Raw genomic sequence first — 14,045 nt, 5'->3', positions numbered from 1 at the left:
ATGGAGTTGACTGGTATACAGTCGACAGGCATGGAGCTCACGGGTGGGGAGGACATGGAACTACCACAATCGATGTATATGCCGCAAGGCATGCTCTTGGATGGGGAAGTGTTGATGGGAGATGAGGCGTGCTGGGTGTATGTGCCATCCTACGACCTGACGATGGTTGAGGCGGATAAGGATGAGTTCATCAAAGCGATACGAAGGGCCAGAGGAATGTAGGCCTGAGGCGTTGCGTTGCGTTGCATAGTCCTGAGGAATGCTACCTAGGAGAACAGTACATGTATCCACTTTAAAGGTCAGGTGCTGTCTTCATCTCAAGCTCTTAGCGAGTGCCACGCCTGTTTGCCTTGCTGATGGCACGCACTGTTACTTCACAGGCACAGAAGGTCAATGATTCGCATCGCCACGATCTCGTTCCACTGGAACGACTCGTAGACCTCCTCCAGAGAGACATAGCGAACTGTGTCATCACTGCAACTACAGTACAGAAGCGTACTACGCTCTGGAAGATTGTTGATGTGATTGGGATTCAGCGCTGCGGCCGGGAATCGTTGCGAGGCAGCTTGGAGGGTGGATGCGATGTGTTCTAGACTAGTCGGAAGACTTGATGAAGATCACTTGAAGGTGACGAGCAATGTGATGTCCAGAATTATTGCAGTGATCGGAATGCGTGAATGTGGTGTTGCGCTGCTTGAGTTCTGTGGCCTTCCGGCGATGGGTGGAGGGTCAGCTAGTGAGGTTGTGACTAGATGTCAGTGATGTGATATGATACCGCGGCAGAAGATCACAGAGCGGTATGGATGTGGTCCTACAGCAGTGAGGTATTGCCACATAGCACCAATAGCCGCTCGTCATGAAAATCCATCATACTCCCCAAATTCCCCAGTCACCTCAGCCTGCCTCCCTCGCGCACAGTTGCATACTCTCAGTCCTCCTCACATACTTTCAAAATAACCTTCCCCACCGCCCTCCCACTCCGTACCCTATTGAACGCGGCTTCGTACGCCTCGAAATCATGCACACTATCAACAACCGGCTTCTCAACCCTCCCCTCCTCAATCAACTTCGTAATCTTGCCCAACTGCTCCGCATTAGGCCTCATCAAAAAGAACATCCCCCTAATCCCTCTATCCTTCACCTCATCCGGCACCGTCAAGGGTCCGCTGACATAGTTCGTCGTCTCGAGTGTCGGCACAATCGTGAAAAGGGATCCGTTGGGCGCCAACGCGCGCCAACATTTGTCGAGAGTCTCTCTTCCAACGCAGTCGAAGATGATGTGGTAGGGGCCGTGGGCGGAGAAGTTGTCGGTCTTGGTGTAGTCGATGATGTTGTCGGCGCCGAAGTCGCGGACGCGGTGCATGTTGGCGTTGCTGCAGGTGGCGGTGATGGTGATGGGGCGGGGGAATTGCATGGTGTAGAGGAGTCGCATGTACCTGCGAGAGACAGGGTCGTTAGTACGCCTGACGGGAGATGTATTGGGCATTTTCGCTCACCAGATCCCGACGGTGGTTGATCCACCGTTGATTAGAATTCGCATGCTAGTCTCCCCAGCGGCCTTGTCCAATTTGAAGCTGCGCAAGTCGAAGGATGCATGCTCGTGGAGTCCTTGCCATGCGGTCAGTGCACTGACTGGTACGCTCGCCGCTTGCACTGCTGTGATGTTCGAGGGCCGAATACTTAATTCGGGCGCTATGGCGGTGGTGTACTCTGCCGCTGCTCCTTGTTCGGGGAAGCGTACCCGCATGTATACTTTCGCACCCGGTTCAAGGGGGCCATTCTTGGGTCCGCGAACGATGACTCCTGCGTATTCGACACCGGGAATGGACACATCCTACCGAGCAGAGGAATGTTGGCTTTAGTCGAGAAGCGCGCCGCGTGAGGCGGACCCCCGGGCGGCCCATCAACGCGTGAGCCACAGCAGGACGTGTGGTGTTCTCCAGTACTTGCCTTGTCTTCAGGGCGTCTCCACCACAGTTCTCCAGATGTTAGACCAACGGCTAGGACTTTGATGAGGTAGTGCTTGGGGCCCAGTTTGGGGGCAGCAACTGTCCGGATTTCAAGCTGCTGTGTCGACTGAGTATGCTGTACGATCCGCATTGACTTGGGGACCTCGAAGGAAGGCATTGTAGTGCGCCCAGAAGTCGATACTATGAGATGGGTATAGGTGGCAAAGCTGTGAGACAATGCCGATAAACTAGCTATTATCTGCTAATTGTGAGCTTCTCGGTGAGATTGATCGGGTAACGATCCACTCTGTGCGGTCAAGGTCGAGGGCAGCAGCGAGTCTTATGCTTTGACGTATGGTGGACTTTTGTTGATTGCATGCAGCTCGAAAGTGGTTCCCGAAGGCAGCGTCGACTGTTGCTGGAAGCAGTGTCAACCAGCGAAGCGTTGCATCAAGCGGCAGGCGTTTTGCGCTGCTGCAAGTAGTCATCGCAAAGTCAGCAGGCATGTCGTCGACTGCGAATGGCGACAAAGACCTGGCAGGAAGGTCCGGGTAGACCAGCAAGTACTTTCGTGACCATCGGCATGCCGAACTGCAAGGACCGCCCGGCTTCGGCTGATCGCGACTTCCCTTCCCGATTCGGCAAAGGTTTCGGCCACTGTGCAGCTCACTCTGGTGACACCGCATCTAAGGAAGTGAAGGACGTGTCGAAATCAGTATGAGCTCGTGATAGCCAATCACTCTCCTGGGAGTCATCTTCTTCCGCGGACAGCGTTATAACCAGAGATGCCGCAAGAGCTTCGGTGAGCGGACCTTGTATCGCATCATCGTACAGGAAGCCACACTGCATCGTTTTGAGTCTCCTCGTGAGCGTCTGCTTATGGCAATCCTGGGTCGAGAGGGTGATTCGTATTTCTTCCAGATCGTAGAGCCTATGTAGAAACCATGAACATGTGCCTGAACCGGCCGAGGAGCACATATGACCGATAGTCAACAGCCAGAACCAACATTGACTGAGCTGCGTAGCTTCGTACGGTAGCCGTTGGTATAGCTGCTGTAGTCTTTGCGCCATAATGCCGATGGTCTTGAGCCTCCCAGTGATGTTCATTGTGAGCAATGTCCACATTATCAGAGCCGTTCTGATGGCATTCGTTCCGTCCGCGATGGAGTTGACAGCTAACAATCTATTGCGGATCGCCATATTGCGTGTCGTGATCCAGTGGCCGGTTTGTAATGCCCGTTTGGTTGACATGTTTTGAATCCGCATTTGAGATTTGACCGTGTACACCTCGATGATCTGCTGCACCAGGTCTTTGAGCTCTGGCAGCACAATGGCATTGTCAGCAGCTAGTAAAGAGCTTCCTAGCAGAAGGCTCGAAGCACTCGCATCGCAAAGTTCAGCGACTTGCAGCTCGAGCAGATCCGATGGGCCTGGATCGTAGTCATGACCACAAAGGCAAGGTTCGAGGTTCACGCATGCCAGGAACAAATCACCCATCAGGAGTTGCTTCTGTAGATGCTTGTTTCGCATTGTCATGATCCCGCCATGCTTGTCAAGTAAGACCAGGGCTGCTTTCAGATGCAGCCGCGCGGCCGCGAAATTGTTTCGATACCATTCTGCCGAGCCCAGAAAGGTAATGCACTACAGAAGTACATCGAGTCTTGCACTCGATGAATGTGCTTCTGTCTCGACACGGGTTCGCAAGAGCTGAAGTGCTCGTGCGGAGTAGACGTCTTCGTTCCGGGACACGTTAGCATAGGAAAGATGATCCACGTACTGAAGTCTGCAGGTTGCAGCCGCAAGTAAGCAGAACATCATCATTTCGTCTTCTACAGCAGTGGAAACGACACGTGCGACTGATGTCTTGAAGGTGTAGGGGCCACGGCTTTCGAATGGCTCGTTCGGCCACTGAGAGCGAGCACCAAAGTCAGTCTCCCCAAGTCCAGACGCATAGGGTCTTACCTGGGCTGTACCTACCTGGGCCGGGTGATGGTAGTAGACGTAGTACCGCAGAAGCCCGCTGATGGTGCTATCTAGCTTGACGGTTGCAGCGTCGAATGGGTCCAGTGTTATGGTCATCTGCTGGCAATAATGGTCGTAGAGCTCCTTAGGCCTATCTGTCTGCTGTGGCTCATGGCTCGGGGCGCCACTCTGACCAGACTTCGCCTTTGGCTTCCGCTTTCGTGGTCTGCCTCTTTGGATCTTGCTCTGTATGGCCGAACGTTCCTCTTTAGAGCTGTGCGCAACATGGCCTGAGGTCGCGTCTCTGTTGACCCAGAACAATTCGTTCGCCATCTTGGCAGTGGATTGGGATGTACGTTCAGCTGATGGATTTTCGCCGTCAGTCCTGCCTATTTTTCATTCAGCAAGATGGATTCAAACTGCTGCGAGAAGTTGTGAGCCGCTTGGCCCTCCTGTGCGAAAGCGAGCTGAGAGGCTATGCTGCTAGGTTGCACTGCATAGAAGCCGGTGCCGGCCGCGGCGTTCTTGCCGTGACAGCTGGGCATTAGCAGTGAGCTGAAATGTAAAGTAAGCCCATCATGCACCTCTTCGGAGTGCCAACACCTCGCTTCCGCTGGCCGCATTCCCAAGAGCATTGGGCTCATGTGATGGAAGAAGATATCAGACCTGCCTGGTGTGACTTGCCGTCTCCTCGGCATGACGGCTCGACGCCAGGCGCAAGAGTGCCTTGCGTGATGCAAGTATGGTTCGCTGATTATGAGACCGGCATCGCATCAACAGTCGCCTGATTCTGTTGATGGAATTGATGATGTTGTGGTGACAACGGAAATGTTGCTGGAGTTTTAAGGTGAGACCGACTTTGAGGAGTTGACAACAAGCATATACCATCAAAGGCTCAGGTGACGGATATGCGAGCATCAGCCTCCTTCTGCGCGACAACTGAAGCATTGTCACGTCCGACGTGGGAGTCCGCTCTTGACGCGTGTCCAGCTGTGGCACACCACCATGGGGAACCCCTGAGATACTCCAGCAGCATTGCCCTTGACATGCTCAGCCAATGCTGCTGGCCTTTCAAGCACGACGTTGCCAGCCGGAGCAACGTGTGTACCCTTCGAAGATGTCTGCTGACACAATATCAGCCCGGCGCCGCAGTAGCGAACAAGCGCAGTTTGGGAGTGAAACCACCCTTTCTACGTCAAGCGGCCGGAAGCGTTATTTGCGCGGCACGGGACTAGCCGGCATTGTATGCATGACCGATGCATAGGACAAGCTGCTAAGATGGTCAATTAGCGGCTCGGATATGCATGCGCTCAAACAACCACGGTGTGCATTCCAACCTGGTTGAAATTTTGGCTGATCAATGGAAGCTGTTAAGATTCGCAATAACTTATCGGTTCAGCGACCCGACGTCCTGACCTCGATCGAGCCTGGAGCCATGTACTGTCAGCCGGACCTGGAGCAAATGCATCGATATATTGGCGCCAAATCACTTGCAGCATCGGTTCCAGCTCACTGCTAGCGCATATACCTGTTACTGGAATGATGCTGCACACCCGTTACAATGTTTGCTCAGCCAAACCTCAGGGGCGAAATGTCGAAGAACATCTGCGGCACGGCGGAGGCATGACTTTGATATCACGCTGGACGATACTCGGCTCAGTAATCGATCTGTTCACGCGGCTGGGCCCTTGTGCGATCTGGCATGTCCCAGCGAGATCTGGTACAGTACTAAACAAAGGAACGAAGTCTCGATATCACAGCCCTGGGCCAATCACAATGCTAAGTCGCATCAAAGAGGTGCTTCGTATCTAGGTCCGCGACTAGACGCCTGGGCCAAGAAATATCAAAGCCACCTTGCATGACCAGACAGGGTTCCCATGGCAAATGCTATTTGACGCGTACGGCTTTGCTATTTGGCATGTACGGATCTGGCTCAACCCATCACCTTCAGCTTGATCTAACTAGTCACAGCGACCTCGAATTAAGTCGCTTCCAAAGAGCATTCTAGGTTGAATTGCAAGACCTCGTACCCTATGCTTTTTAAGCCCCCCTTAGGGGGTTAGAGGGCAATAAAAGGCGTTATCCTCGAAGCAATCTAGATGGAACTTCAAAGAGTGAAGCTCTCACGGCTATGTTAGATCTTGTTGCCCAAGGATCTCGAGAATTGCCGGATATAGCCAATCTGGACCTACTCTACATGCCAAAAAGCCAAGCCGTACGCGTCAAATAGTATTTGTCGGCTCCCATCGGTATGCGTGTGATGGTGTGAGTGGCGCAGATCCCGAGGAACTTTAAGGTCGGCTCGGCTGGTGGACCGAGGACTCCGGCGACATATCATGGTCACTCGCAGATGCAGACCAAGATCTTCCGAGACAAAATTGCACGACATGAATACACTTACACATTGTGCTCGACAGATAGGCTGTCCCTGCGGGAATTCAAACTTGACGACGTCGAAAATGGGACAGCAAGAAACATTTGCTTGTGAAGGCCTATAGCGTACGACGTGGCTGTGAACGCTAGTGTGCTACGATTCAGGCACAAGCAGTAGCCGACGCCACCGATGCACGACTCAGATTGTTCCTGAAGGAGACATCCTCCGACGCCTCACGCTTGGGCCAGATCCAAGTGTGGACGTTCTTTGTCGTGCTTCGAGGCTGGACCCTGCGTGTGGCGGCATCAAAATGCAGCATGATCCACGTACCTACCTAGAGCGATTTGCTTTCCTGCCCATTGCTCTTGATCGGACACTTTTCCTTCACGATTCTACGATACACACGCCTCACGTCGATCATCACGACGATCACCACAACGAGTTGCAATCGTGGGTGAGGCTCTGCTCCGGACATGGCGCCGAACAAAGGGAAAGAGAGCTTGCTGGACCTATGCAATCGAACGATCGCCTTGGGAAACAGCATCGCCGTACATACACTCGAGTACCTCAGCATAGCGAAGACTCCTCGCCATGGCTTCAGGGAGCTTGCCGTCGAGTTCCTCGAGGCCAGCAGAGCTCTGTTCCCTGCCAAAGCAGGTCTAGCACGATCGACTGCTAAGTTCTCTACTGATGTACAGCAAGAGCTCCGCGAAAGGTTCTCCCAGACCAACAATGCGTTCACCATCATGGATCAAGTGGTGAACAAGCTCTTGGGAAACGAAAAGAAGCAGGGCTTTGCAAAGCTAGGAAAGGGCTTTAGCATGATCTTCGCGGAGAACGAGATTGACAAACTTCGGGTGTGCCTTCAACAATGTCGAGCTGCGTTGAGTATCAGCGCCCTGATGTTCTCTTCTGTCATTGGCGAAGGTGGCAAGCTGGATGTTGCTTCTGGCATAGGCTACACGGCGTTGGCCGCTATCCTCGACATCAAGGATCCAACCCATGGAAGGTCAAACTCGCAAAACTCACAAGAACGTGCTCTCGCAGCACTATCGCCAGATCGTCGCCCACTACCCCCGGCGCCAATTCTGGCTCCGTCGCCCGGAGTTGACATGTTTGCTCCTCGCATCTCATCGTTGAGGGAAATGCCAAACCCAAGCTTCCCGGACAGTTCGGTGCTCAACACGAGACCCACCCAGGTATATCGCTCGCCTACGGAGGACAGTCAGATGAGCTCAGTCTCTCACGTATTCAGCGACCGCAGCTCCATCGTCGGCGTGCCGGGAGACGGTGCATCTGACATCACATCCATCTTTTCTATGCTACAGGAACAGAACAACAACACCATGTCATTCCATGCTTTCGTCGACAAAGTGCCGAAAGAAGCGATCCGTGTCAAGCACGATCCATCGAAAGCACCAAGGTGGAGGCCTAAACACACCACTCCAAATGTGTCTGATGCCTCGCGAAAAGCACTCACCAATGCTGTTCAGCAGAAAGATCACAAGACCATCGAGCAGCTTCTGGACCACGGCATTCCTGCTGAAAACAGTCTTCTTGGTGCCGCGGTCATCAACCACGATATCGAGAGCATGCGCCTGCTGTTGTTATTTGGCGCAGATGTCAATGCCAAGGACAAAGACGGTTCGACGCCTCTTTACACTGCTACTGGATCATCATTCTTCGAAGCCGCCCAGCTCTTGATGAAGTATGGCGCGGATCCAAATGTCTCAGCCGGGCCATATGGCGAGAATCCCTTCGCGGTCTCGCTAACACCTAGTAAGGCACACTTTGCTCAGCTTTACCTCCAGCATGGAGCAGATACCAATGCTATGGAAGAGAACGGTTGCACGCCGTTCACACAGTCAATGAACAAGAGCACTCCGGCGAGTCTCGTTGAGCTCATGATGGTGTACGACGCCGATCCGAACAACAAGAACATCCGCGGCGAGACTCCCCTGTTCAAAGCCATCAACGCGGGTAGGACTGACCTTGTCACTCTATTGCTCGATCATGGAGCCGATCCGAATCTACCAGGGCCTAAGATTGTTCTTTGGGCTGCGGTTCACACTCCTCAGATGCTCGAGATTCTCCTCGAGCGTGGTGCAGACCTGCGTCGTGCACCTGGTGTCCTCGAGCTAGCCACTTCAATCAACTCCCGCGAGGCCATCGACCTGCTCCTCAAGCACGGTGCTGATCCCAATGCGAAGAAGGATGGCATCTATACTCCCCTGTGTTCTGCCATTCGCGACAACCGAGAAGACTTGGTCGACCTCTTACTCGCCAACGGTGCCGATCCGAACCTGACAGCTCTCGAGTTCCCGTGCTTCAAGTGTGTCACCTACCACCGTTCTCATCTCTTGCCACGGCTTCTCGCTGCTGGTGCAAATCCGAACAGTCCAAAGGGCATCATTGAGCATGCTGTGGCACACAACGACAAGGACGCATTGCAATTCTTTCTCGAGCATAATGTCGATCCGAACGCTCGCAACAAGTCTGGACACACAGCCTTGACTACTGCGATCAAGGAGAACCGTTTAGAGATGATTGATTTGCTCCTCGCGCATGGCGCGGACCCCGGAGTGCGAGGACATGATTGGCCTATCAGCATGGCTGTCAGGAATGCAGAAGTCCTTGTGAAGCTCCTACCTCACATCGAAACATCACGTATCAACAAGGGTGCCGTGGAGATGGCTGTCGTCGCGAACCAGCTCGAGAGCGTAAAGCTACTCCTTGCCAAGGGTGTCGACGTCGAAGAGAAGAACGGCGGTGTCTTCAGCCCCCTTACGACCTCAATCCGTGAGAACCGAAAAGACATCTTCCGCTACCTCATCGACGAAGCTGGTGCTGACCCGAACGCACCCGGCGAGCATCTGCCCATCATCAAAGCTATCCGTCGTCATCGTGAGGATGACATGTCGTATATCGAACACCTCCTCTTCAAGGGAGCGGATATCAACCTGATGTACCGTGGCTGGAATGCCGTCCTACAAGCTGTCGACAACGGCGATGTACAGATTCTAAGGTTGTTGGCGGCTAAGGGCAACCCGGACTTGAGAGCGAGAGATGAACATGGTCGGTCTGTGCATGATATCATGCAGGAGCGCGGTCTGCAAGAGGAAGAGTCCATCTTGTCTGGTGGCAGGAGCCCGAGTCCGAAGATTAAGGATGCGCAGTATCAGTTGAGGGAGTTGGTGTTGTGATGATGTGCTTGCTTGTGCAAAATGGCGTTGTGGCGGTGGGGCTGGATTTGATACCCAGGTGATGTACTGAAGGCGTTGCAGGTAACTATGTGCTTTACGAGGACGAGATAGGGTACATAATGTAACATACCACGTATTACTGTACATGTCACATGACGTTATGTTTCGCTCCCGGACAGTCCTCGGTCTCCGCGGCGCCCCACAGCGTGCTTCGTCGAAACAACAACGATACTCTGCTACCCTTCATCTTCTGCTGTCCATCGTCGTGGAATCGATACCATCTCACCACATCGCAAGGAGATCCCACAAGTCTCAGCGACGGAGGAGGAAGTCAGAGACAACATCTCACCTTCCGCTTTCCAGTTCCCTGGGCGCAGATGATGGCATGAAGTTCCAGAACTTCCGCCCCCATCACCTCCGCGTGAGGCATCCAGGCGGATCAGCCACTCACGTTAGCAACAATGACAGCTGCGGCGGACCACGTCCCCTCGGTCGACCCTGGAGCATCCGGCTTGACCTTGGGGATGGGTCTCTGGAATCCTCTACAACACTTCTAAGACGAGCTGTTGTATCATGAGGCTCGCTCGTGAGAGGATTTGAAGGTGGAACTTGCTGTGCGTGATCGCAGCAGTCGTGACCTGAGCTCCTTGCTTCGACGACTACGAGTCGCTTGCTCACGGTTGCATGCTTAGCGGACAACATCGTCCCGGCATTTCCATAGCAATACCTACGACATGGCCTATTTATTCACAGTCCCACTACGTACACTGCAAGCATCAGCAGCAGCGATCTCGAAAGCTGCATATCCGGATCATGGCTGGAGCAAGCGGTCGTTGGCACCACCCGATAGCTCGATAAAGTTGCACATTGCTGTACGACAGGAAGACGGCGGCGCTGAGATCACACGGCGTCTCGTTCAAGCTTCGAGCCCAGGCCATGACTGCTTCAGGCAACATCTGTCGGCTGATGAAGTTGCGGCTCTATCAAAACCAGCCGCAGACAGTCCATCACAAGTCGAGGATTGGCTACGACAACATGGTATGTGGCCGGCAGCAAATTTGTCCAATGGCATGTTCGAGGTCGAGACTACGAAAAGGCAGGCCGAGAAGCTGCTCAATGCGTCCTACTCCGTGTTGTCTGAGGGTAAAAACGATGTTGTCCGGACCGAACTTTATCACCTACCAGAGGATGTTGCCGAGCACGTTGACTTTGTAACGCCAACAACGGTCTTCCCAAAGCCTGAAGATAAGCAAGAAGCCGTTCTAGCATCGCGGACTGTGCCTGAGGAGTCTCTGCAAAAGCGTGCCAGCTGTGGAGCATTCGACAACACCACTCCAGAATGCCTCAGGAAAGTTTACGGCATCGACTACACCGCGCAGCCAAACCGCACGACTTTCGCAGTCTACGCCACAGAAGCGTTTGTATACAACCCAGGTGATCTGCAAAGGTTCTTAGATCACTACAACAAGCCTGCTGCGGATGCTCGACCTTCGTACCGGGTCGATGGGACAGGAGATTCAGCGAACGGCGAAGGCGGTACTGGAGCCAAGTTCGAGACGGCATTGGACACACAAGTGCTGATGGGTCTGGCCTGGCCTGCGCAAGGTGTTCTGTACGACTGCGGCGGCGTGTTCGGGCCTAATGTGGGACAGACCTACGACAACTTCTTACAGTTCCTGATGGAGCTCAGATCTATGCAAGATCCTCCTAGCGTTGTCTCTTTCGCCGAAAGTCAGCCAGAAAATCGATTCGATTCGGACTATGCCAATCGCCTTTGCATTGAGATGGCTGCGATCGGCCTTCGGGGCGTGACGTTGGTATTCTCAAGCGGCAACAACGGTGCCAATGGCCAAGATGGCAGTAGTGAGCACAATACTGTCTTTGAGCCGAAGTTTCCAGCCAGCTGCCCCCGGGTGCTGGCAGTGGGTGGGACGACCAACCTTGCGGACGAAAAAGCTGCCACAAAGTCGACGATTCCTCCTACCAGCCGTCTCGGTTTTACTGCATCTGGTGGAGGCTTTTCGAACTACTTCCCGGTGCCCAGCTGGCAAGCCACCCATACCAACAGTTACATCGACAACTTCGTTCCAGATGGCTACAAGACCAAATCTGGCTTCAACGCCTATGGTGCCGGCATCCCGGATGTCAGCGCTTTCAGCACCCAGTTTCCGACCTTTGTTGAAGGCTTCCCAGTAGCGATTCCGGTTGGTGGTACGAGCGGCGCAGCACCAACGTGGGCTGCTATCATCACTCTGCTGAATGACTATCAACTATCCCGAGGCAAGCCAACTCTCGGCTTCATCAACCCTTGGCTGTATAGTCTGAAGCATGGTCTGAAGGACATTACCAAAGGCGGGAATAATGCTGGAGACTGCTTCTTCCTCGCTGGTTGCCGCATAGGCGAAGCTCCTGGCTATGACACTGCCGCAGGCTGGGATCCAGTGACGGGTCTGGGAAGTCCAAAGTTTGCTGAGCTGATGAAGGCACTGGACGATCCAACAAGCTCGGCCAGCCCGCCTTAGAACGGAGGTGGGAAGGGCTGGGTTGTCGTGGCTGTTGCTCTGCTGGTGACGGTCCTGTGTATGCTCTGAGCACCGTACGATGAAGGCTCTGTGGTCCGTGTTTTGCGCTGTATCACTATATAGCATGTCGGCCGCGCAGCCCGATTCCTAATGACGATGTTCTCTTACAAGCCCGGCTATGCTTGGGATTATGCTAGTCGTTGACAAGGTCAAATCATGCTGACATCTCACAGCCCTACTTACTCAACGCCTTACTACCAGAGATCTACATTACGCAGAACCGATCAAGAAGGCTCTCGGCCTTATCGGTTGGTAGGGGAATTGATACAAACACCTTTCGAAGACCAAGATGAACAGTCGACGCTCCCGCAGCTTTACAGGATGCTGGACTTGTCGAAAGCGGCGCGTTCGATGCGATTGCCAGAGGCCTTACTGCAACAGGTACATCACTGCTGGCTTTGAATGCTCTGGATATGAACTTCGATTCGACACCCCTCCTGGCGTGCAGTCCTCGCGACAACGATTCGCAGCGGGAAGTCGTCCGGATTTGCACCTACGATTGACCAACGAAGAAATTGTGAATCATCTGTACGATATTGATGCCTCCTCGGATTCTCGGACAATCGGCCCACATTTCCGTCATATCGTGCACCAGTTGTACTGAAGAGCCGGGCGATCAGTGCGGTGCAGAGACCAGATCGTCCCGTGGCGAACTTCGACGACACTTCCCCAGTGGGAGGCTGCCTGAGCTTCAGAGGCCGATCGCTCTGTTCCATCTCGCAGCGCAGGAGAGAGAGAGCTGTTTGAGCACTGCATCACCTTTGTGGCTGATCAGGTGATGCCTTTCGCGGGCTCTGGCACAGAAGACTACGCCAACGCAGCACCTTCGGTCGCCCTCAAGGGCAGGGTATTTGATGCCCCAGACATGCAGGTAGACGCAACCCGATCTATCTTCCACGGCATCTGTTCGGTAGGTGCACATAGCTTAAGCAAGATGGCAGCGCACTCCTCGAAGTACACATATCTGGCTATCTGCCATGAGAATTTAGCAATACAGCATCTTCAACGCTGCATTGCCACGTGTTACACTTCGTACCTCGCTATGGCAACCACGATAATGCGTCTCTGCATCGGGGAACAAGTCGCGGGTCATACACGATGGCCTTGGGAGCATACGCAAGCTGGGATTCGCTGCTTGCTTCTTAGCTTACTAAGGGAAGGTCGTATGGACTGCTACACAACATCTATCTGCGGGCAGTATGTGTACATGGGTCTCATGAGGACAGATGCGCATGCCTCAGAACGGAAGATTATCCTGGAAGCGCTCGCAAACTCCCTCGGACCGGATGGACAACAGAAGTTTATCATCGACCTTCGCCTTTTGAACATCCTGTACAGAGGCCACGAGATGCTATGGAGTGTGTCGCCGTGCCATGTTGCCGCTGTCAGGTACGTGACCCGTGACCTGGAAGCGATAGAACCACCCGATCACACCTACACGAGACAGAACCGTATCCAACGCATCTCGCATCAGGCTGCACGGATCGTCTTCGCTCGCTACCTGCATAACGTCCAGCCTCAGGACGTAGAGCCACTGGTTGAAAAGGCTCTACAGTACTTGGAAGAATTGCGTGAGAGTAACAATGAGAGCCAGTATACTCAGGTCGGATACTCGGTATGCATGATTAATATGCAGCGGCTCACGCCCCATCACGAGGAGCGGGTGATGAGATGGCTCAAAGGGCGGTTCAGACCGGGCTTGCGTCGTGTCAATTACAGCTTGCAGATGATGAGGAAATATTGGGAACATCTAGATCTTGCGGGAAATGAGCCTTCATGATTGAAGCGATACGCTGCGGAGTAGTGCAGGGCGCACCGAACACGACCGGACATGAAAGTCCTGAGGCATCTCTGGTACTACATCACAACACGTTGCCTCGCCGACATTTATGCCTAGCATACTGTCCCAAATCGAGGACACCCGATTCTGGCGATTCACGCCGCATGCCACGCGAGGAGAATCAGCGTCTCGGAT

General features: G+C 53.6%; 7 protein-coding genes across 7 annotated transcripts; 4 read left to right on the top strand and 3 right to left on the bottom strand.

The window, feature by feature from the left end:
* CLAFUR5_14113 (uncharacterized protein) lies at window positions 1–222 on the top strand (the record flags this gene model as incomplete). Its single annotated transcript, XM_047913261.1, has 1 exon — window positions 1–222. One exon carries the CDS (start codon window positions 1–3, stop codon window positions 220–222), a length of 222 nt encoding a protein of 73 aa, XP_047769385.1.
* A 706-nt stretch (window positions 223–928) lies between these two features.
* On the bottom strand, window positions 929–1,747 carry CLAFUR5_14112 (putative zinc-binding oxidoreductase, mitochondrial; the record flags this gene model as incomplete). The annotated part of the gene is made up of 2 exons (XM_047913260.1): window positions 929–1,436; window positions 1,497–1,747. The coding sequence occupies 2 exons, from the start codon at window positions 1,745–1,747 to the stop codon at window positions 929–931; spliced, it is 759 nt and encodes a 252-aa protein (XP_047769387.1).
* An 868-nt stretch (window positions 1,748–2,615) lies between these two features.
* Window positions 2,616–3,485, bottom strand: CLAFUR5_14111 (uncharacterized protein; the record flags this gene model as incomplete). The annotated part of the gene is made up of 1 exon (XM_047913259.1): window positions 2,616–3,485. The coding sequence occupies one exon, from the start codon at window positions 3,483–3,485 to the stop codon at window positions 2,616–2,618; it is 870 nt and encodes a 289-aa protein (XP_047769382.1).
* Window positions 3,486–3,590: 105 nt separating this feature from the next.
* CLAFUR5_14110 (uncharacterized protein) lies at window positions 3,591–4,244 on the bottom strand (the record flags this gene model as incomplete). The annotated part of the gene is made up of 2 exons (XM_047913258.1): window positions 3,591–3,857; window positions 3,927–4,244. 2 exons carry the CDS (start codon window positions 4,242–4,244, stop codon window positions 3,591–3,593), a joined length of 585 nt encoding a protein of 194 aa, XP_047769391.1.
* Window positions 4,245–6,758: 2,514 nt separating this feature from the next.
* CLAFUR5_14109 (Putative ankyrin repeat protein) lies at window positions 6,759–9,488 on the top strand (the record flags this gene model as incomplete). Its single annotated transcript, XM_047913257.1, has 1 exon — window positions 6,759–9,488. The coding sequence occupies one exon, from the start codon at window positions 6,759–6,761 to the stop codon at window positions 9,486–9,488; it is 2,730 nt and encodes a 909-aa protein (XP_047769517.1).
* Window positions 9,489–10,222: 734 nt separating this feature from the next.
* On the top strand, window positions 10,223–12,010 carry CLAFUR5_14108 (Tripeptidyl-peptidase sed3; the record flags this gene model as incomplete). The annotated part of the gene is made up of 1 exon (XM_047913256.1): window positions 10,223–12,010. The coding sequence occupies one exon, from the start codon at window positions 10,223–10,225 to the stop codon at window positions 12,008–12,010; it is 1,788 nt and encodes a 595-aa protein (XP_047769516.1).
* Window positions 12,011–13,277: 1,267 nt separating this feature from the next.
* On the top strand, window positions 13,278–13,850 carry CLAFUR5_14107 (uncharacterized protein; the record flags this gene model as incomplete). Its single annotated transcript, XM_047913255.1, has 2 exons — window positions 13,278–13,685; window positions 13,707–13,850. The coding sequence occupies 2 exons, from the start codon at window positions 13,278–13,280 to the stop codon at window positions 13,848–13,850; spliced, it is 552 nt and encodes a 183-aa protein (XP_047769369.1).
* Window positions 13,851–14,045: the final 195 nt, after the last annotated feature.

Source organism: Fulvia fulva, chromosome 13, assembly GCF_020509005.1.
Source record: "Fulvia fulva chromosome 13, complete sequence".
Classification (NCBI taxonomy): Eukaryota; Fungi; Ascomycota; class Dothideomycetes; order Mycosphaerellales; family Mycosphaerellaceae; genus Fulvia; species Fulvia fulva.
Note: the sequence above shows the minus strand (reverse complement) of the source record. Positions and strands in the feature narration are given on the sequence as shown.